Genomic DNA, 22695 nt, shown 5'->3' on the forward strand with positions numbered 1-22695 from the left:
TCCCACAGTAGGAGCACCCCTGGTTGACCAGGATGAGCAGCACTCTCACAGCAGGCAATCCTGCAGGCCAGCCCCCCACCAGTGCATGAATCACAACTCTACCACTGTGAAACTTGGCTGTTTTGAGCAAGTCAACCTCTGGAGTGTTAATTCTCTCTCCTTTAAAATGAGAACAAGAGTCCAGCGGATGTGGCTCAGTAGTTGAATATCAACCTGTGACTCAGGAGGTCAAGGTTTGACTCCCTGTCAGGGCACATGCCCAGGTTGTGGTCTCAATCCCCAATGTGGGGCATGCAGGAGGCAGCTGATCCATGATTCTTTTTCGTCATTGATATTTCTATTGCTCTCTCCCTCTCCCTTCTTTTCTGAAATCAATGGAAGATACCCTTCTATATAATAAATTCCTAATATGCAAATTGTCCCTTTAACCAGGAGTTCAACCGCTGACTGTGACCCTAACCCAGAGGCCCATGCTGCACCCTGGCCCACAGTGTCTGGCCATGATCACTTCATTTCTGCATGAGGACTCAGGTGCCATGACTCAGGCAGAGGAAAGCATGCGGGTCCCAGGGGCCCAGTTGCTGCCCAGGGCCCACAGTTAGCTGGAGCCTACCCTTCCATGCCAGACACTCGTGCTTCAATCGCCAGCCTGGCCTAGGGACTGCACCCATGCCCACATTTTGTGCACCTGGCCTCTAGTATCCTATCTAATAAAATAGTAATATGCAAGTTGACCATAACTCTCACACAGAAGATGGCTGCCCCATGTGAACATAAGATGGCCACCACAAGATGGCCAGCAGGGGAGGGCAATTGGGAGGGACCAGGGCTGCAAGAAAGGGCATTTGGGGATAATCAAGTCTGAAGGGGAGGGCAATTAGGGGTGACCAGGCTGGCAGAGGAGGGAAGTTGGGAGGGACCAGGCCTGCAGGGAAGGGCAGTGGGGGGACCAGGTCTGCAGGGGAGATCAGTTGTTGGGGGGACCAGACCAGCAAGGGAGAGCAGTTAGGGATGATGAGGCTGGCAGGGGAGTGAAGTGGGGGGGACCTGGCCTGCAGGGGAGGGCACTTGAGAGGGACTAGGTTGGCAGGGAGGGCAGTTGGGGTGACCAGGATGGCAGGGGTAGGCAGTTAGAGGCAATCAGGCTGGCAGTTAGGCATCAATCAGTCTGGAGGGGAGTGGTTAGGGAATGATCAGGCAATTAGGAAAGCAGGCCAGTGAGGAGATGGGAGCCAGCAGTCCTGGTTTGTGAGAGGGATGTCCCAGATTGGAGAGGTTCAGGTTGTGCTGAGGAACACCTCCACCCCCCCACCCTCATGCACAAATTTCCTGCACTGCGCCTTTAATATATATATATATTTATCAACCTGCTATCCTACATCCTCTCTTCTCTTTTCTACTTTTTCTCTTTGTCATTTGATCACTATATGTCATATTATATATTCAGTTACTTACTTGGTTAGTCTTCAAGAGTGCAATGCAGGTTTTTAAATCTCATTTAAAAATTGACAGTATAAATAATAAAAATCAGAAGTTAGGAAAGGAAAATGGGAAGGTTGTAAAAGTATATTAATTATATCATTATGCATAGTGAAGAGCTAATTATCCTATCTAATAAAAAGGGAATATTCTAATTGACCCTCACACTGTCACAAAAATGGTGGTTCCCACAGCCAATAATGAGGGAATATGCTAATTGACTGTCCTGCCCTTAAAAATGATGCCACCCCCACACAGTCAACAAGGTGGAAATATGCTAATTGACTACCTCACCCTGAAAGATGGTGGCACTCACAGCCAATAAGGAGGCAATATGCTAATTGGTTGTTACGCCCTCAAAGATGGTGGTGCCCACAGCCACAAGATGGCAGCACCCAGTCCCCTCAGCCCTGCTGGGGCAGCAGGCGTATGACAAGGCCAAGTCCCCGAGTCTCCTCAGCCTCCAGGGCCAGCCCAAGGCACAAGCAAGCCTAGGGTGGCAACTGCCCAGCCACCCATGGCTGGCCTGGAGTTATTTCTAACTCCCTACATGAATGATATCTGATTTTTCTTTTTTTTTTTCCTTAATGGAAAGAGATGAAGAGGGAAAGAATAAAAAGAAACTGGTCATCTTTATGGAATATGTCTTAGGCAGGGGGAATAAGATAAGAGTTAAATAAAAATGTTTGATAAGTATAAGGTACTATAAGTTGCTTTGTGGATTGATATGAAAAATAGGATCATGTCTCTCTGCCATAAAATATATTATAGTTATATTTCAGGGACTTAGTTATTTTTTGTTTTGAGCAAGATAGATGATTTTCATTGACTTGGTAGAACCAATCTGCCATCTATCTGAAACTTTCCTAACAATTTGGCATAGCTAAACCTACAGAATGTCAGTTGCACACCACCACAATTAAATTTTCTTCCAGGAGAGAATATATGTGCTATTAGTGTAGCCTTTAGGAAACTGTAAGATCTTTGTCATATATAATCCTATTATAGTTATAAAACACAAAATATTTACACATGGATATTTTAGAAAATGTATAGACTATTCTCTCGTAATAGAAGAGGAACAGTAAATATAATTTTGAATTTTGTCACAAAACCTTAACTCATTCACTAAAATTGGTTTTATACCTACTTTGTAATTGATCTGTGACTTTTTGTTTCCTTTGTAGCTGTTCAAAGGTTTTGTGCATAGCATTTGAGGTACTCCAGGGCTTGCAGTATATGAACAAACATGGTATAGTACATCGGGCGCTGTCTCCTCATAATATCCTTTTGGACCGAAAGGTAATTGACAAATAATACATTAAATGTTTGTTTATTATTTGAGGTTGAAACCTACTGAAATCAAGCCCACTTAGTTAATCAGAGAGTAGGATAAGAATATGTCTTAAGATTATTCATAACGAAAAGACTGTGTGAAAGCTAGCTAACATCTGTGGTGTTAGAAAAAAGCAAGTGTAATTAAATTATGTAAGTCCATGTGTTTTTCACATGCACTATTCTTTTTTCCCAAAAAGTCAGTTTCTAACATCCGTTTTGTTTTCTCTTCCATTCATTTTCTAAAAAAATATGCATTGCAGCTTCTTGATCTACGCCTGCTCTGAATTTGCTTTCATCTTAAGAAAGCCTATCAGTTTTCATAGAATATTTTTTTCATAGTACAATTGCATTGTATTTTCTCCTCTTTGTTTTCTTTCCCCTGTTTTCTCTTCTATATTTTACTTTTCATTTACCACTTGTTCACTTGTTTTGGAGTCCTGCTTCTCTACTTGCAAATCTAGTGGGTGATTAGTAAGAAGCTAGTCAATCCTTCTAAGAGAGTTAGATATATGTTCGGAAATAATCATAATTTCATTCTTTTTCATAAGTATATAAAAATAGTTTTGAAGGAATATTTTCTGGAGAATTATTTTCTGTTAGTAGGATTGCTCTTTTCCCCAGTTTCTCTTACAGACTTTCAGTACAGTTACCCAGTGATATTAAAAACCACAAAAGAGAATATGGTACTTATGAATTTCATATTTATAGCAGTAAAGTATCTAACCAACCTGAATTTCTTTAAATTATAAACATTTTGTAAGGCTTAGAAATAAAGTTCTGAGATAAAGGAAACAACCCAATTTTAAAATCTACTTAATTTTTTAGTGTTAAATATATAAAAGGGGAAAATTTAAGGGACTTATAAAATATATTTGCCTTTTATTAAGAACCTCAATTTTGTGATAATTATAACTGTTCTAAAGCAAATAAAAAATGGTTGGAAATATAGCAGATTCACTAATATTTGATGTTTTCAGACCTGATGTTTTCAAATTAAGAACTCTCATGTCAGAGTTAAATTATAATGTTATGAATGGACTTGCTACATCCTAAAAGAAAAATATTTTGTGAAAATTACCCTAAAATATTCTAAGTAGGCATTCAGGGAAAACAAGAAGACATGCTTTTTTCTTTGTCAGAAAGCCTGGAAAATACAAAAGTCAAAAAATGTTTATGCTTGTATACGTATATACATACATATATGTGTGCATATACATGCATATAAATGTATATTTACATACATACATTATATTTGTAAGAAGTGTAAAGTAGACTAAACATTGGCAAGTAAGTTTATAATAATATTGTGGTAAATTTATGTATATATTCTAATGTATCTGACTATATAATGGTTCCTTTACTTATAAAATATATAATATTATTTTTCCTGCTAATATTAAAATGTTTCGTAGTGATTTTTTCCCCTTTATTTTCATAGGGACATGTTAAATTGGCTAAATTTGGACTTTATCACATGACAGCTCATGGTGATGATGTTGATTTTCCAATTGGGTAAGAATATGTTTTCTTATTTTAGTTCTGTCTTAAAATTTATAATCTCTATTATAGCTTTTCTTTATTAACATACCTCACTTAATGATTCTCACTTAATGTGTGTTCCTCAAAAGACTGAGAAAAATCACTCTCACACTATTTTTCTTTGTTTCTGAGTTTAATTCCCTGTTTTTAATGTTAACTGCATATTAAGATTCTAGCTTAATCTTTGTATATTTCAGAGGTAGTGGGGTAGAATCTACAACTGAAAGTCTGTGTTTAAGTTTCTATCCCTTCTGGTATAGAAATCCAGGTTTATGCAGGCCTCCAAGAAAAAAATGAAAGTTTTTAAAAAAAATATATTTTATTGATTTTTTTACAGAAAGGAAGAGAGAGGGATAGAGAGTCAGAAACATCAATGAGAGAGAGACATCGACCAGCTGCCTCTTGCACACCTTCTACCGGGAATGTGCCCGCAACCAATGTACATGCCCTTGACGGGAATTGAACCTGGGACCTTTCAGTCCGCAGACCGATGCTCTACCGCTGAGCCAAACCGGCTTCGGCAAGAATGAAAGTTTTTTCACCCTGTACCCAATGGTGTGCTTTTGACATAGAGCTTAGTGTTATATTTGTTGTGTGGTGGCTTTTTAAACATTTTAATGATATAATTTTTCAGTGTTTAAAGTTTATATTATTTAAGATACATGTAAGTTATAAACTAGTACCAAGGATTCTTATATACCCCTTACCCAGATTCCTCAAATATTAACATTTAACTACATTTGCTGTATCTTTTTCTTTCCTCTTATACATATGTATGTGTGTATAAATATAGTTTTTAATCATTTAAGTGTAATTAGTGCTTAAAATGGCCTTTACACCTAAATATTTTAGCTTGTATTTTCTAAAGTAAAATTTTTTTGTACATCCCACAAACTAATTATCAAAACCAGGAAATTAAAATTGATATAATACCATTACATAATTAGGGACCTTTATCATACTTTAGCGTTGTTGTGTGGTGTTTTTAATAGTATCTATTTGTGTTTTGCTTTTTGGAGTCTATAAAATCAGTTCTATCACTCCATTACTGAGAATTGTGGATCGAAGTAATGGAGTGTGTTTCTGCTTAAAAAATTAATTAGATAATTTTAAAAGGTCTCATTTATAAATTACCCTTATATCTTTAAAAGTTAAATTGTAGATTTCTTACCTAAATTTTTCATTTGTTACTATATAGCCAATCTTGAGTTTAACTGTTTAGTCATTCTTTCCTTTATTTATCAAAAAAATATTTATTGAGCACCTTCTCTTCTGGCTGCTGATATATAAAAATGAGTAAAATAGGTTCCTATCCTCAAAAGACTCATGGTTTATTGGGACTTTTTTGTTTTGTTTTGATAGCCTACTTAATACAGTGCATAAATTCATAATTTTGAAGTTTTGCATTTCAAAACTTGTGGTCATAGGCAACAAATAATTGTTACAAACACTAAAACTTATTTTGTAAAAATATCCTATACTTTTCCAGCTGGTTTGGCTCAGTGGATAGAGCTTGACCTGGAGACTGAAAGGTCCTGGGTTCGATTACAGTTAAGGTTGTGGGTTCAATCCATAGTGTAGGGGTTTGCAGGCAAACGCCTACACTGTGGATTCTCTCTCATCATTGATTCTCTCTCATCATTGATATTTCTATCTCTCCTCCCTTTCTCTCTGAAATCAATAAAAAAATAAGTAAAAAATAAAAATAAAATAGCCTGCACTATGATTTTTAAAAAACATTTAAATATAATAAAAAATACATTCACAATAAAGCTCTATTCAGTACCTTCATTATATGTGATAATTACCTTTTGAAGTAGCTTTTAAAGAGCTATAACAAATGTGATTCCTTCTGCTTCTTCATTTTGTCTGAATCAGTTTGACATGAGAGAGAACCCCAAAAGTACTAGTATAACGTAAACCAATATTACTTTAATTTGTTACCTTTTACTTAAAGGTGTTTTAGGTTATGATGATGAATAGAAAAAAGGAAGTAATTTTTCTTAAAGCACATCAAGCATTTTTTAACTACATTTGAATCTAAAATGCTTGGATAGAATTAGTCTTATGTGGCCATTTGGTCTGGCTTACTTTGAAGTCTTAGACCCAAAGGTTCTGAACAGAAAGTATCAAAGAACAAAATATGAAACATTATCCAGGAAAAATAAAGTGATCAAAAAGCTAAGGCATGAAAGAAAATATTTACACCAAAGAAGCTTACAGTTGATTCAAAAGACAAATATTAAGGAACAACAAAGTAAAATGTTAACATCTGTTTCAAAATATTATAGAGTTAGAAATTGGACATTCATTTTAGTGGGCCAGTAGCTTAATACCTTGTTAAAACTTCAAACAGATGGTGAAAGTCACTTATATTTACCTCACCAGTCATATAGCAATGTTCTGGTAATTTTCTCTGCATGTTAAAATACTGTGTTAAAGAAGTGGTACTTGTTAAAAGGAGATAATCTACATTAAAGAAGAACTTTAGGGCTTATTGTTTTCATTAATTATTTAATTTAATCATCCTTGATTGGAGCAAGGGCTCCCTCTATGCTTCCATAGATCACCAATCAGAGTTTTAGGTATAATAATCATCTATATATATAGAAGTCTAACATGCAAAGTGTTCCCTCGGGAGTTTGACCAACTCATGTCACTATGACATGTGTTGAACACCAGGGGGTGGCATAGAATGAAGGACAATCCGAGCCTGCAGCCGGCAGCTGGGGAAGGGAGGCCTGGCTGGCAGCCACCAGGGACTCTACCCATGCACTGGGCCCCTAGTTTATCTATATTGTTGTTTGACTTGTTACTATCCATACTATTATTTTCTGAATTAGATGTGTTGGGAATCTGGATTAAAAATGATCAATTTGCCTTTGGACATATTATGGTGATGATAAATATACATTACATTTGTGTCACATTCTCCATTTTTATTAGACACTAGAGGCCCAATGCATGAAATTTGTGCAAGTGGCTTAGCCCTCGCTGCTGCAGTGGCTGCCTCTGCCTTGGTGCCCCCCAAACCCCACACGCTGTGGCTTTGTCGGAAGGTCGTCTGGAAAGATGTCTAATTAGCATACAATGCTTTTATCATTATAGATGTGTGTATTCACTAATATATAACAGTTTTATTAGGTGGGCATTATTATTTCTACTTTACAGTTTAAGAAACCCAGATCATATAAAAAATATGTGTTAGGACTGAGATTAGAGCACAGGTATTATAATATCAAAGCTAGTGCTATTTCCAGTAGACCTCAGTTGTTTCAAGAGATACCCCATAGTCATTTAGAAGAACAATGTGATATCTTAGGGTAAAATGCCATAAAACTTGTGTATGAGAGAAATACATGGACAAATTAAAAGAATATGTTAATATCACTCTCATATTAAAATGAAAAGGAATTAAAAAACTTATTTTGCCCATTTGAATTTAAGTTATACTTCCTGACTTAATTGACTTGTATTTTACAAATAAATAAGAAGTATTGACAATCATAGTGTGAGGAGGTGGCTGTAGAAAAACATAGGAAGAGAAATGGAAGTAATAATTGAGTGCCTGTATTACATTTATTATATAAATGTTACATATACTTAAGTATATTTTGGTTAATGTCATTATTTTAGGGTGGCATAATAAGCTAATATCATTGAATCGAAAAAATTAGATGGTTATGCTCATGACTAAACCAGACAATAAATGAGTAAAATTATGCAGCAAATATGATTTTCTTACTAATTTCCTTGTTTTACCATTGAACTTCCTACTAAAAATTTTCTTGTAGTGAATAAATATAAATATTTATCTTTAGTAAAATTAAAATATATGAAATTTTCATGGAATCTATGACCAAATAGTGTAAAGTATTATTTTTTTAATTTTCTTCATTAAGGTATTGCATATGTGTCCTTAATCTCCCATTGCCCCACTACCCCAAACCCTCCTACCCCCCTCCCCCCCATCATGGCCTCACCCCCTTGGTGTCTGTATCCATTTGTATGCTTATATACATGCATACAAATCCTTTGGTTGATATCTCCCCCTTACCTCCACCCTCCTCTACCTTCCCTCTGAGGTTTGACGGTCTGATTGATGCTTCTCTGTCTCTGGAACTGTTTTTGTTCATCAGTTTATGTTGAAGAGAGAGGAATAAAACAACAGCACTTCTATGACAATTATTAGTTAACCCAGTGGTCAGCAAACTCATTAGTCAACAGAGCCAAATATCAACAGTACGACGATTGACATTTCTTTTGAGAGCCAAATTTTTTAAACTTAAACCTCTTCTAACGCCACTTCTTCAAAATAGACTCGCCCAGGCTGTGGTATTTTGTGGAAGAGCCACACTCAAGGGGCCAAAGAGCTGCATGTGGCTTGCAAGCCGTGGTTTGCCAACCACCAAGTTAACCTAATCAGGAAAAAGTCAGAGAACTCAAGTGCACAAAGAAGATATGGTAATAGAAATATAACCAGAGAATTAGAGAACATTAAAAGACTTCAATAGAATATTTTGTTTAATTCTGCAAATTTGAAAGGAAGGATGAAATGGTTGATTGGAGAGGAAATACAAATTACCAAATTTACCAAAGAGAACTTTAAAATCTGAAAACACCAATTACAGAAGCATAGTTAACGTTGCCTTTCCTAAGAGAGAGAACTGGACCAGACTCAAGCTAATTCTACCAAACTTGTAAAGAATGGTTAAATTTGTTGCTGTTTAAATTATAATTATAATATATACCCTGAAATATATTTTAAAGAAAACCTTTCAAAATATTTTAATAAGCTACGATAACATTAATCCTAAGACTTTGGTGCCACATAAAATGTTTAAATACAAATTTTAGTCTTTATAATTTACTTTTAAATTTATTATTATAACAATTTTAATACCATATTTTCCGGTGTATAAGACAACCCCCTAATTTTACAGTTAAAACATAGGTTTAGGCCTATATTCGCTGTATAAGACTACCCCCCACTTCCAAGGCAACAGCAGTTCTTTTTTTAATAGACCGCCTCTCTGACTCGGGCCAATCTGAGCAGGCTTTTTACTAGAACACAGTGTAGCTTCGGGTATAGAACATGTATAATTTGCATGCATAAAAAGCCTGCTTGGATTGGCTGAGTTAGAGAGGCGATCTATTAAAAAAAGAACTGGCGTTGCCTCAAAAGTGGGGGGTAGTCTTATACAGCAAATATAGGCCTAAACCTATGTTTTAACTGTAAAATTAGGGGGTCGTCTTATATGCCAGAAAATACAGTATATAAAAACCAGGCTCTGTAACATCCAAAACAACCGAAGGCCCAACCGTACACTGGAAGTCAGTCCTGCAGTCACTGCTGGGTTGCTGTGGTGACCAAGGAATGACTGCTGCTGGTACTGGTGTGGCAACCCAGCACTGACTGCCAAGGGGGCTGTGGATCAGACCCAGAGAGAGGCCCGAAGAGAGGCAAGGTCTAATCAGCAGCCTCCATGGCAGCTCTTGATCAGTCTTTGCCTCTTTCTTTTTCTCTGGGCTTTGACAGCAGCCACACCTCTGTTTATCTCCGAGCCTCTGTGGGGGCTGTTGATAAGCCCTGCTTCTGTGATCAGGCCCAGAGACACTTACTGATAAAAGCTGAGATTTTGACTCTGACTGGTATAGAAACCGACCAATCAGAACAAAATCTGGGTGAACTGTGAGGAGCCAATAGCCACCTAGGAGGCAGAGCTTTTGACACTGGCATAGAAACTGACCAATCAGAACCAAATTGGCTAGCAAGAGAGGGAAGTTGGGGATGAGATCAGGCCTTCAGGGGAGGATGGGTAGGGGTGATCAGGCAGGTAGAGGCTGTTGGGGGCGATCAGGCCAGTAGGTGAGAACAGTTGGGGGCAAGATCAGGCCAGCAGGAGAGGGCAGTTGGGGGGCGAGATCAGGCTGGCAGGGGAAGGCAGTTGGGGGCAAGTTCAGACCATCAGGTGAGAACAATTAGGGCAATCAAGCAGGCAGGCAGAGGGTTAGGGGCAATCACACAGGCAGGCAGAGGCAGTTAGGTGCAGGCAGGCAGGCAGGCAGGTGAACGGTTAGGAGCCAGCGATCCCTTTGGGATAGGGCCTAAACCAGCAGTCAGACATCCCCCAAGGGGTCCCTGATTGGAGACAGTGCAGGCTGGGCTGATGGAATGGGCCCCCCTTCATGCATGAATTTTGTGCACCAGGCCATAATATTACAATATGTATGACATCGTGTTATTTTATATCATTATTGACAGATGACTTGATTGTCTATAAAAACTACTCAAAAGAATCCTTTTAAAAATTATTAGAATTAATAAAGAGATCAATGATGGGGAAAAGGGGATGTGTAATACTTTCAACAATAAAAATATTTTTTAAAGATTTAAAAAATTAATGATTCTTTCAGGTACATTTGTTAATATTTCACCTGTCAGTCTTTACTTTCCAACTGAATTTAAAGTCTCATATATCTTCTGAGTTTCTGAGAAAATAGAAGAAACTAATTAAGTATATGATGTTTGCAGTCTAGTTCCAAAACAGACTGATCTATTATTTTGGGAAGAATTTTTCCCCCTCAAATTCATATAATAAGCCATTGGTCTTTAAGTGGTGGCTAAATTTAGGTTTTCATTCTGTTGTTTATGACTGTAATGTGAACTTTTAAAAATTCTGAATTTTATAAAATTTTATTAATTTAAAAATAAAGTATAGCAAGGTTGCTAGATACAAAATTAAATAAAAAATTATTTATCTCCGAAACCTGTTTGACTCAGTGGTAGAGCGTTGGTCTGAGGACTGAAAGGTCCCAGGTTCGATTCCGGTCAGGGGCATTTGCTTTGGTTGCTGGCAAATCCCCGGTAGGGGGTGTGCAGGAGGCAGCTGGTCGATGTTTCTCTCTCATCGATGTTTCTAGCTCTCTATCTCTCTCCCTTCCTCTCTGTAAAAAATCAATAAAATATATTTTAAAAAACGTTTTTAAAAATTATGTATCAATCAACAGAAAATATGAATATGTAACAAGAATTTAATCAGGTATATTCAATATCTTTGTGGTAAAAACACATTTTTTTGAAAGACCAAAATAAATATGGATATATAACATGTTCATAGATTGTTAGGGTCAATATTGGAAATATGCCAATTCTCCCCAAACTGTCTCTAAGTTTGATCTAATTACATTAAAATGTCCACTGTGTGTGTGTGTGTGTGTTTGTGTGTGTATGTGTGTGTGTGAGAGAGAGAGAGAGAGAGAGAGAACTTCATAAAAAAGTTCTAATATATAACATCAGAAAAGGGCTTAGACATTCCTGAAGATAAATTAAAGGCTATGTATGTGTTTGTGTGTTGGGAGGGCTCTTTTTAGCATTTTTTGGTAGTTATTTTACTAGTATAATGTTATAGACTTAAAATAGTCCATATATTAATATATAAAAAACCAGCACCTGGAATTCTATGACTGGTCGTTATAATGCCCACTGCAGCCAGCAAACTAGCCTGATTGTGGATGGGCTGGTGGCCAACCTCCCTCGGCTCCTTTCCCCCTGCCAGCCCCACCCCCAATCGCCTTCTTTACCCCAATAGGGCCTGCCACCGCTGCAATTAGCCCACAGCACCTCCCCCTGCCCAGCCCCACCCCACATTGGCCCCCCACTCAGATTAGGGGCAGGCCAGCCAACCAACTACTGTTGCACCTCCCTCTGGCCAGCCCCACTCCAGATGGGCCCCCACCATCCTGATTGGCCCAGGGCCGCTACCCCCACCCAGCTCTGCCCCTGATTACCCCCACACACAAACCAATAGGGGATGGGACCAGCCAGCCTATGGCCTACGGACCCTCCCCCTGGCTACTGGCTCTTGATCAGCCACCCCCACTCCATTCAGGGGTGAGGCCAGCTGTTCCACCACCCACAGCCCCCCACCATGGCCAGTCCCACCCCCGATCAGCCACCACCACCCCAATCATCCTGTGGTCCTTCCCCCCATTGGTCCCACCCCCCGATTGCCCCCCACACCAATCGGGGGCAGGACCCACCAGCCAATCACCCGTGGCCCCTCCCCACCAGCCAGCCCGGCCGTGATTGGGCCCCGATCAGGACTGGCTGGCTGGCCAACCCTCCGCTGTCTTCTCCCAACAGTCCTGGCCCTGATCTATCCTAATTGGGGCCAGACCAGCTGGACCCCCACCTGTGCATGAATTTATGCCATGGGCCTTTAGTATAATTATAATTGAAAAGGGGCACAATTGGTTATTTATGTAGAGAGAAAGATAAAATACCTCTTGTCATGAAAAAAATTATTCTAGTTGGATTAAGAAACTTAAATATTAAAGATAATCTATCTGACTTTGAGAAAATGACACAGGAGATCATTTAGATAAGATAACAAAATCACTAAGTATGAGATAAAAGACTAATTAATTTGAAACTTTAGTTTGAAAAATCACTAAGTATGAGAAGGCCTTCTCATTCGTAAACAAATACCATGAAGAGAATTTTTTATACTTTGTAAATTTTTTATACTTTTTTATAAAAGAGATTTTTTATACTTTGTTCATATTTAATAGCCTGTCTTTAGCAAATATTTATTCAATATTTACTAAAACAGTTTTCAAGAAAACTTTTGTTGAATGAAGGTAAGGGGAAATAGTCACTCTCAGGTATTGTTTATTCTACATAATAAAGAGGTAATATGCAAATTGACCATCACACCCTTGCACAAGATAGTCACAGTCACCCCCATGTGGTCACAAGATGACTGGCAGGGGAGGGCAGTAGGGGGCGACCAGGCTGGCAGGGGAGGGAGGGCAGTTGAGGAGGACCAGGCCTGCAGGGGAGGATATTTAGGGGCAAGTAGGCCGGCAGTGGAGGGCATTTAGGGGTTACTTGGCAGGCAAGGGAGGGCAGTTGGGGGTGACCAAGCCTGCAGGGGCAAGCAGTTGTGGGAGACCAGGCTGGCAGGAGAGGAGAGTTAAGGGCGACCAGTCAGGCAGGGGAGGGCACTTAGGAGTGACTGGGCCATCCAGGGAGGACCAGGCCAGCAGGGGAGGGGTGTAGTTGGGGGCGACCAGGCCAGCAGGGAAGTGCTGTTGTGGGGGACCAGGCATGCAGGGGAGGGCAGTTAGGGGTGACCAGGCCAGCAGGGGAAGGCAGTTAGGGGTAATCGGGCTATCAGGGGAGAACAGTTAGGAGTGACAGGGCCTGCTGGGGTGGGAGTTAGGTTTGACTGGGCCAGCAAGGGAAGACAGTTGGGGGCAATTTGGCTGGCAGGGGAGCAGTTAGTCATCAATTAGGTTGTCAGGGGAGTGGTTATGGTGTGGTCAGGCTAACAGGCAGAAACAGTTAGAGACAATGAGGTATATATGCAGGTGAGCGGTTGTGAGCCAGCAGTCCCAGATTTTGAGAGGGATGTCCAACTGCCCATTTTGTCCTGATCCCTGTGGGCAGTCGGACATCCCTTGTGGGGTCCCAGATTGGAGAGGGTGCAAGCTGGGCTGAGGGACACCTCCCCTCCAGTGCACAAATTGTTTGCACTTGGCCTCTAGTGAGAATATAAATTGATATAACCTGAAAGAGCAACTTGATATTATAGACCCAGTGCATGGATTCATGCACCAGTGGCATCCCTCCATGTGGCCTGCGGGGATCAGGCCAAAACCTAAAGTCCAACGTCCCCGAGGGATGTATTAGTGTGTGAAGTGGCCGGCGGCCTGGGAGGAGCCCAAGCCCAGGCCAGGCGCTGCTCCCACTCATCCCAGCCCCACTGTGCCTGCCACCTCCGCTGCTCTCTGCTCAGTAGGCTCGCTGACAGTTTTCAGAAAGAATGAGACAAAGCTATACTTATTGTTGTAGAATTATCTCTGTAAAATATACAGAGTATTGTGTATAGTATGCTGACTTGCGGCAGTGGTGATGGGTGGTCAAGTTTACATGTACGTAAGTATGTGGGAGTGACTGGAGCACAGGGATGGGAGAGTCTTAGCTTTTAATTTATATATTATAATATTTTTACATTCCTACTATAATAGTATTCAAAATAATGAATATTGTTTTGAAAGATAAAATATTCTTAATTCTTCCTATCTTTGTTGTTGTTCATAGTAATTACTCATTTTTTACATATATCATTATAGGTATCCATCATACTTGGCACCTGAGGTAATTGCACAAGGAATTTCCAAGACCACTGATCATGTGCCAAATGAAAAACCATTGCCCTCTGGCCCCAAATCAGATGTATGGTCTCTAGGAATCATTTTATTTGAGCTTTGTGTGGTAGGTATAAAAATATTAAATAACAATTTAAAAATTGTGTTTTTTAGAGAAAATTTTTTAATGGGAAAACTATTTGGTAATAATATCTTTTTCTTTGCCAATTGACTAGATATGAAGAGAAATGTCTTAATTCTCAATTTGACTTTTAACAAAATCGTTTGACAATTAATTTGCCTTTTATTTTGGTAGCTATAGAAATGTTTACATTTTTACTACTTGTAAGTTTTACTAACTGTTAATACCATTTTGTTATTTCTTTTACCCTTGTATTAAGTAAAAAAAAAAATTTTACACAATACAAAGTTTAAAAACTAAACATTGTATAAATGTTTATACTAAAACTGTTAACATTCTTTGATATGTTCATGCTCTCTCCCTTCTGTGGTAGTCTTTTTAGATACCTCCTCTTCTCGTGTTCTCTTATGTTTCCTATAAGACTCACTTTATATGTTGGCTTTTTATGAGGCCTTTCCCAGATATCCTCTGTATTTATTAAGGTAAATAATAAACTGCTATAAAAACAAAGGAGCTAAAAATGCAGTAGCTTAAAGAACGTAGATGTTTTTCTCCCTCATGTAATAGTCTATTGAGGGTAGGGTGGGCTTTATTCTACAACTGGAGGCCCAGTGCATGAAAGTGTGTGCAAGAGTAGGCCTGCCTTCCCCCAGCCGCCGGCACCGCCTTGCCTCCAGCACCTGGGACCGGGGCTGCTTCCCTCCTCTGGCTGCCCACAGGCACTCAGGACCTGGCCTGGCCTTCCCCGGGCCACCCACCGCCACCCAGGACCTGGGCTGGCTTCCCTCCTGACCCAGCTTCATCAGGAAAGATGTCCGGAATGAAATGATGTCAGGAAGACAGCTGGTCTAATTAGCATATTACCCTTATATTATAGGTGTCATGAAGAAACCAAGGCTATCAAGAATGGCTCCAGCATCTATAATGTTTCCAAAGTTCTCTCTCTATCACATTTTTTTTAAAGCCATGAGGAAAGAGGAGAAGAATGATTTCATGGTAACAATTTAAGGATGTGATCTAGTAAAAGTTGCAATGATCAACTTGACTTTTCACTAGTGATAATTTTCACATGTTGCTACATATAGGTATAAGGGAGACTAGGACATGTTGTCTTCAACTGGACACATAAATATTGAGAAAGTAGTTGAAAATGGATTTGGAGGAGCAACTAGCAATCTGTCAATTCTACCTTCACATATCTGCCAGCCTTTGTTTCCTGGAGAGCATGAACATATCATTATAGGTATCCATCATACTTGGCACCTGAGCAATCTTCTTTGCTCTCCTCTTCTATTTTGGCATTTATCAAATTTGTCTACTTTACTTGGACTACGAGGTTATTTGATGCAGGAATTTTTATTATTTATCTATTATAGCTGTCTTCCAAGGAACTTTCAAAATATTTTGAAAAATTAAGTCACTAATATTTATCATATTTAAGAAGTAGGCCCTAACTGGTTTGGCTCAGTGGATAGAGCATCAGCCTGCGGACTGAAGGGTTGCAGGTTCAGTTCCAGTCAAGGGCATGTACCTTGGTTGCGGGCACATCCCCAGTAGGGAGTGTGCAGGAGGCAGCTGATGGATGGTTCTCTCTCATCGATGTTTCTAACTCTCTATCTCTCTTCCTTCCTCTCTGTAAAAATCAATAAAATATATTTTTTTAAAAAGAATTAGTTTGACATTTTTCTTTTATGTATTTAAGAATTAATTTAAAGCAGAGGTAGTAAAGCATAATAGTTAAGAGGTAAGCTTCTGTAGTCAGAGAAAACTGGGTTTAAATTCTGATGCTACAAAGAATAGTTGTGTGAGTTAGGGTAGCTAACTAACTTTTCAAAGCCTTGGTTCCACTTCTATAAATAACAATAGTGTCTGTACTGTAAAGTTGTTAGAAAAATAAAATGAAATAATGTATATAAAGTACTTAGTACAGGGTGTTACATACTGAACAGTCCATAAATGTTAGCTTTTATTACTATTAACTAGAGGCCTGGTGCACCAAATTCATGTACAGGTGATAGAGTTCCCTCTGCCCAGCCTGCACCCTCTTCAATCCAGGACCTCTCAGTGGATGTCCGACTGCCTCTTGCAATCCAAGACTGTTGCCTCCTAACCGCTCGCCTGCCTTCCTACCTGCCTGATCGCTCGCCTGCCTTCCTACCTGCCTGATCGCCTGTAACCCCTCTGCCTGTCTGCCTGATCTTCCCTAACCATCTCTGCCTGCCTGATGGCCCCTAACCACTTCTGCCTGCCTGCCTGATCACCCCTAACTACTCCCTGCTGGTCTAATCACCCCTAACTGCCTCTGCCTTGCCCTACATCCGGGACCTAGGATTCTCTACTCTGGCTGGTCCCAGGCAACCAGGACTCAGACCAGCTTCACCTGGGCTGGCCACAGCCGAGGGGACCATGGGCAGGTGACTTTGTCCGGGTTGCAGCTGCGGGCACTGGTGCCCTGGACCACAGGGCGGTTGGTTTGTCCCTCTCCTGGGCCGCAGCCACAGGCACAGGCACTCAGGACTGCTCAGTGGGTGTCTTGTCCCTCTGCTGAGCCCAGGCACAGCCGCTAGTGCCCGGGACCACGGGGCTTGCAAATTGTCCCTCTCCCGGGCCATAGGCCTAGCCTCAGCCATAGGTGCTGGCACCTGGAACCATGGGGCATGCTGCTTGTCCCTCTCCCAGTCTGAAGCCTGGCTGGTCCCCATTCCTCTCTCGCCAGCTCATTTGTGCCTGGCTGGTCCTCATTCCTCTCTCCCCAGTGTTGAGTGTCTGAGCCTTTATGGTGTGAGGGCATGATGCCCATTTGCATTTTAGCTCTTTATTGTATAGGATTATGCATAATATTTTAGCTGGGGTTGTTTATTTATTTGAGCATAGTCCTGTGCAGTGGAAGATTGCTGGTTCGACTCCTGGTCAGGGCACATACCTATGTTATAAGTTCAATACCAGGTTGGGGCACATATGGAGGCAAATAATCAATGTCTGTCTCTCTCTGTCTCTCTTTCTCTCTCTCTCTCTCTCTCTCCCCCCACACACACCCTCCTTTCCTCTCTAAGCATGTCCTCAAGTGAGGATTAAATAATAATAGTAATAAAAGTTACATTTGTTATTTACATATTGGCAGTTCTTTCTCTAAGGGAAAATGTCAGATTTTCTGATTCTTTGCTATCCTTTGTTTAGACCATCTTACTTTTTTCATTGGTATAAAATGATAATAAACCTTATTGTTTAAAATCATAGACAAATTAAAAAATTATTTTGGAATATGAAAGTAAAGTATAATAAACATAAAATATACAGTTTTTTCTTTTTATTACCATTAACTATATCTAAACTTTTTCTTATGATCTGGGCATGTCTTATATGAATATTTCAATTTAAAAAATGTTAAAGAGTATTTACTGTATGTATATGTTGTATATATAGCATCATGACAAATGCAACAAGGAATAAACTGTGATTAAGACACATTGTGAAGGAGCTTATAATTTAATTCAAATCCATAAACTTTGAAGATAAGCTCAGAGAGCTGTGTGAATACCAAGAAAGGAAATATTAATTTCATTATGTGAGCTTTATGACATTTTAAGTGCTACTCAAAGTTTATACAGTTTAAGGATGGCAAACTGAACATGAGCTTAAATCTTCCTCTGCCTCATCAAACAAATACTAAGGTATAAATTAACGACATACCAACAGCTAACAAAGGCAACTTTGGTTATACTAGAAATTCTAGGGAAATAGATAAGAAGCTATTCCAAGACCATTTTGCTAGGAATCTCTGGCCATATCACCAGAAAGTTACTATAGCCACTTTGCCACCCAGAAAGTCCCATAGTCTACATGATGTGTAGAATCCTATATTAAAACATGAGTACATATCTAAGAAATAGCAAACATCTATAGGAGACCTCTACAAACAATAAAAACAAAAACAAAAACAAAAATTTACACTATTGATGGTTAAAGTGAGTGGAAGGGAGAGGGAGAGACAGAGAGACATCAATTGTTTTCCTCCCACAGACACCCAGACTGCGGTGGGATCAAGCCTGCATAAGTTTCAATCGAACCTGGATCCTTCAGTCTTAGGGCCAACTTTCTATCCATTGAGCCAAATTGGCCAGGGCTACATTTCTAATTTTATAAGTATTTGAGAAATTTTTTTCTTTTCTTTTTAAATCAGAGTCTGATCTTCTCTATATAAATGCCATGCTACCTCCTCTTAAGCTTTCTTATTCTAAGTTTATTTTAAGGGACATATGTTTTAATTTGTTTATAATAAGAGAAACATAATACTAAACATTTTGTGCTATGTGCAAAAAATGCTATGTATTTTTATACATATGTAAATAACCCTTACTGTAAATATTCAATTTTAATAGATGAGAAAAGTGAGGCTTAGCTGGTTAAGCAATTTGTCTAAGTTGTGTAACTGGTAGTAGAATATCAAATTCGGCACACAATTCTAGTACTCAGCATATAGTCACTGAAGTTATAAGTGTTTGATTCCAGAGTGCATTCCAAGTAGCCCCCTGAAGCCAATAAAGAAAACAGTTAAAGCCTGGCCAGTGTGCCTTCCCAGTCAGGACATATGCCTGGGTTGCAGGCTTGATCCCTAGTGTGGGGCATGCAGGAGGTAGCCAATCAATGATTCTCTGTCATCATTGATGTTTTTGTCTCTCTCTCCCTCTCCCTTCTTCTCTGAATTCAATTATATATGTGTGTGTGTGTGTGTGTGTGTGTGTATATGTATATATATATATATGCACACATATATATATACATATATACACACACACATATATATATAATTTTAAAGAGTTTATGTGTCTTAAAATAAATGTATGTGTATTAAAATAAATATAATGTATGTGTCTTAAAATAAATATACCAGATTATCTGTGAGTACAAAGGATGGCTAAGTTATTGTGGGAAAAGAGAGTGTCATGGAATGTGTCTTATTAGAGATAACAGATTGCCTAGATCATAATATGTAAGGAAGGATTTAGTTGGGTAATCTGAATCTTTCTTAGGAGGAATTTTGTACTCTTAATAACATTCCTGGTAGCCTGGAATCCATTCAAGTATGTATGGTCTCAAAAGTGAACAGTGCTTGAGATCAAACTAAAATGTTTAAGTGTTAAATATTATGTAATATTTAAAAAATCATTACCTAACCAATAATTTTTCTTTAATGGAACTAACTTTAAAAATCTAATAAAACTCTGAAGAGAAATAGAAGTACCTGATAAAATTATTTTCAGCTTTGAAAAAAACACCTCCTAAGAAAAAACATGCAAATGTTTACATAAATTCTTTTCCCATTTTATTTAGGGAAGAAAATTATTTCAGAGTTTGGATGTTTCTGAAAGACTAAAATTTTTGCTTACATTGGGTAAGTGTCTTGCAGTTATCTTTCAAATATAAATATAATCTTTACTGAGTGTTAGTAATCAAATACACTGAAATATCCTAACTTTCTTTAATTTTCTAATGATCAGTGGTAAGCGTTAACAGAACAATTTAAGAAGTGCCATCTGATGAATTATAGTACAGCTTTCCTTATTTACTGAGGAATTATGCTGCGGATGGATGTAAAATTAACCTTATGATCTAGCCCAGTAAACTAACATGTGAAATCAAAACGTGAGAATATAAAATTATATTTTTCTCTAGCAGTTTGCTTTGACATATTATATCAACTTTGGAGCTTTCTATTTGATGATTCATATGTGAATTAGTCAAGAATAATGTTTATTTTTTCTTTATAACAAGTTCATTTATTTTACATGTATATTAGATACAAATATTTGCAATTCAAATTTATAAAAATGTAATCTACTTTAGAGTGGAATAAATTAAGCATGTAAAAAAGAAAAGAGTGATAGAGCACTTTATGTAAAAGAGTAATAGATTGGTATACAGGTTAATAGAGTGTACAAATAATGTGTACAGAATATTAATAAATATTAATAATAATGAATTATAAATAAAATTTCATGAAATTTTACCATATTTATTACATTTATTTTTATTTTTTTATTTTTTTAATATATTTTATTGATTTTCTTATAGAGAGGAAGGGAGAGAGATAGAGAGCCAGAAACATCGATGAGAGAGAAACATCGACCAGCTGCCTCCTGCACACCCCCTACTGGGGATGTGCCCGCAACCAATGTACATGCCCTTGGCCGGAATCGAACTTGGGACCTTTTAGTCCGCAGACCGACGCTCTACCGCTGAGCCAAACCGGTTTCGGCAAGTTTTAAAGATTGATAATATAGCTGTTAAGGAGTCTTGGAGATTTCTAAATGTCATCTACAGACCAAACTTTACTTTAAGTCCTCAGAGAAATGTATACATTCTCCAAATTGTATATAATAAAAATAAGTTATATAATCATGAAAAGATAATAAAACCATTTAAAGTACACACCTATAGTGAAAAAAACATGAACAAGAATATTTATCTCCTTTGATCACTGTTTTATTTCACTTACAATTAGGTGGCTTCATTTCATATCTATGATTCAATTAAAATTTAGTGTTTGAGGTCTTTATTTTTATCACTATACCTAAGGAAAGTTTAAAAAGTCACAAATTTTAATATTCCAGGTTTCATAACAGAATTACTCAATATTTTTTAAAAGTATCAGAGCTCAGTACTCAGTATGTCTGATAAATTAGAATAGCAGCATTCATTCTTATAATTTTTCTGTTTTATAGACTGTGTGGATGACACTATAACAGTTCTGGCTGAAGAACATGGTTGCCTGGACATTATAAAGGTTTGTGATTTAATCTGTTATTGAAAATTTGTTCATTTTGCATATTTAGGATCCAATAGCAAGCTATTTTAAAGCTGTGTTTATTTGGGAAAAGTCCAAATAAAGACTTTTTTAAAAATCAAATCACAATGCAATATGAAAATGATGTATCATAGAGGTGTACACTTGAAATCTATATTATCTTATTAACCAATGTCACCCCAATAAATTTAATTAAAAAGAAAAAATAATAAAGATGAAAGAATGAAGCATTTGAGTTTGTCAGGTAAACACAAATCTTTGGAACAAAAATAAATAAACCAAAATATCCTTCATTAGCAAACATTTGAGTAAAATTTATTTTTAATGTATTTTTTGTTAATGGTATTATATGTATCTCTCATTTCCACCCTCTAGGGCCCCTCTCCTAAATTTTATTTTTAAAATTGATCATTTTAAATAGTTTTGGTTTTTTTTTCTCTTGATTTCCCAGGAGCTTCCTGAAAATGTGATAGATCTTTTGAAGAAATGTCTCACCTTCCACCCTTCCAAGAGGTTGATATTAAGAGTTTGGGATTACACAGATCTTTAACATATAAGTAGTTAATTTTTTTTTCTTAATGGTTATAATGCCAATGTATTTAATAAGCATTTATATACAGTATGTAGTAATAACTGTTAGTAATGGCTTTAATATACGTTAATAAAAGAAGAGAAAAATAATTAAGCTATGGTCAGAAAACTGGAATATACCAAAAGAAGATACTGGTTCATTTCCAAGGCTCCAGTATAAAAAATAAAAAAACAGCTAAACTGTGAGATATACATATTCCTCAATTAAAATGATAGAAGAGAAATGAGAGCAAAAGTTTATTGGCAGTGTACTATATATTATAGCAAAAGACTTTGATAAATGGTGAAGTAAGCTAACAACTGTTGATTACATAAAAGGATTTCTTAGAAGTTGTATTATTTATTTTCATTTGATGATGTCACTGTTAGCCATACAGTTATCCCTAAACTCCCTCAGGTATATAATATTTAAAAATAATAATAATGTATTCTAATTTGCCTTTAGACAAACATTTTTGTCAAGGGATATTAGGAAGAAAGTAATGATATTAGAAGCATAGTTTTGGGTAAATATGCCATATTAAACTAAGGGTAGGAAGAAACTAAGAGATATTGTTAGTGTACAATTTTATTATTTAACTAGAGGCCCGATGCACAATGATTCGTGCAAGAATGGGCCTTCCTTCCCCTGGATGCCGGCACCGCC

General features: G+C 37.9%; 1 protein-coding gene and 1 long non-coding RNA gene across 4 annotated transcripts in view; both read left to right on the forward strand.

Moving 5' to 3' along the window:
• LOC311617055 overlaps window positions 1–22695 on the forward strand; it is a 316342-nt gene that overhangs the window by 175454 nt on the left and 118193 nt on the right. The window lies entirely within an intron of this gene.
• The window catches only part of TBCK (TBC1 domain containing kinase), a 146794-nt gene that overhangs the window by 38519 nt on the left and 85580 nt on the right, over window positions 1–22695 (forward strand). For all 3 annotated transcript variants that reach the window (XM_084872273.1, XM_084872272.1, XM_084872274.1), the window contains 6 exons: window positions 2667–2781; window positions 4256–4329; window positions 14497–14638; window positions 19985–20045; window positions 21376–21437; window positions 21910–21971. In XM_084872273.1, coding sequence (XP_084728399.1) covers window positions 2667–2781; window positions 4256–4329; window positions 14497–14638; window positions 19985–20045; window positions 21376–21437; window positions 21910–21971 — 516 coding nt within the window. The remainder of the gene's footprint in view (window positions 1–2666; window positions 2782–4255; window positions 4330–14496; window positions 14639–19984; window positions 20046–21375; window positions 21438–21909; window positions 21972–22695) is intronic.

This window comes from Pipistrellus hanaki (assembly GCF_964339955.1).
Source record: "Pipistrellus hanaki genome assembly, chromosome: 1".
Lineage (NCBI taxonomy): Eukaryota > Metazoa > Chordata > Mammalia > Chiroptera > Vespertilionidae > Pipistrellus > Pipistrellus hanaki.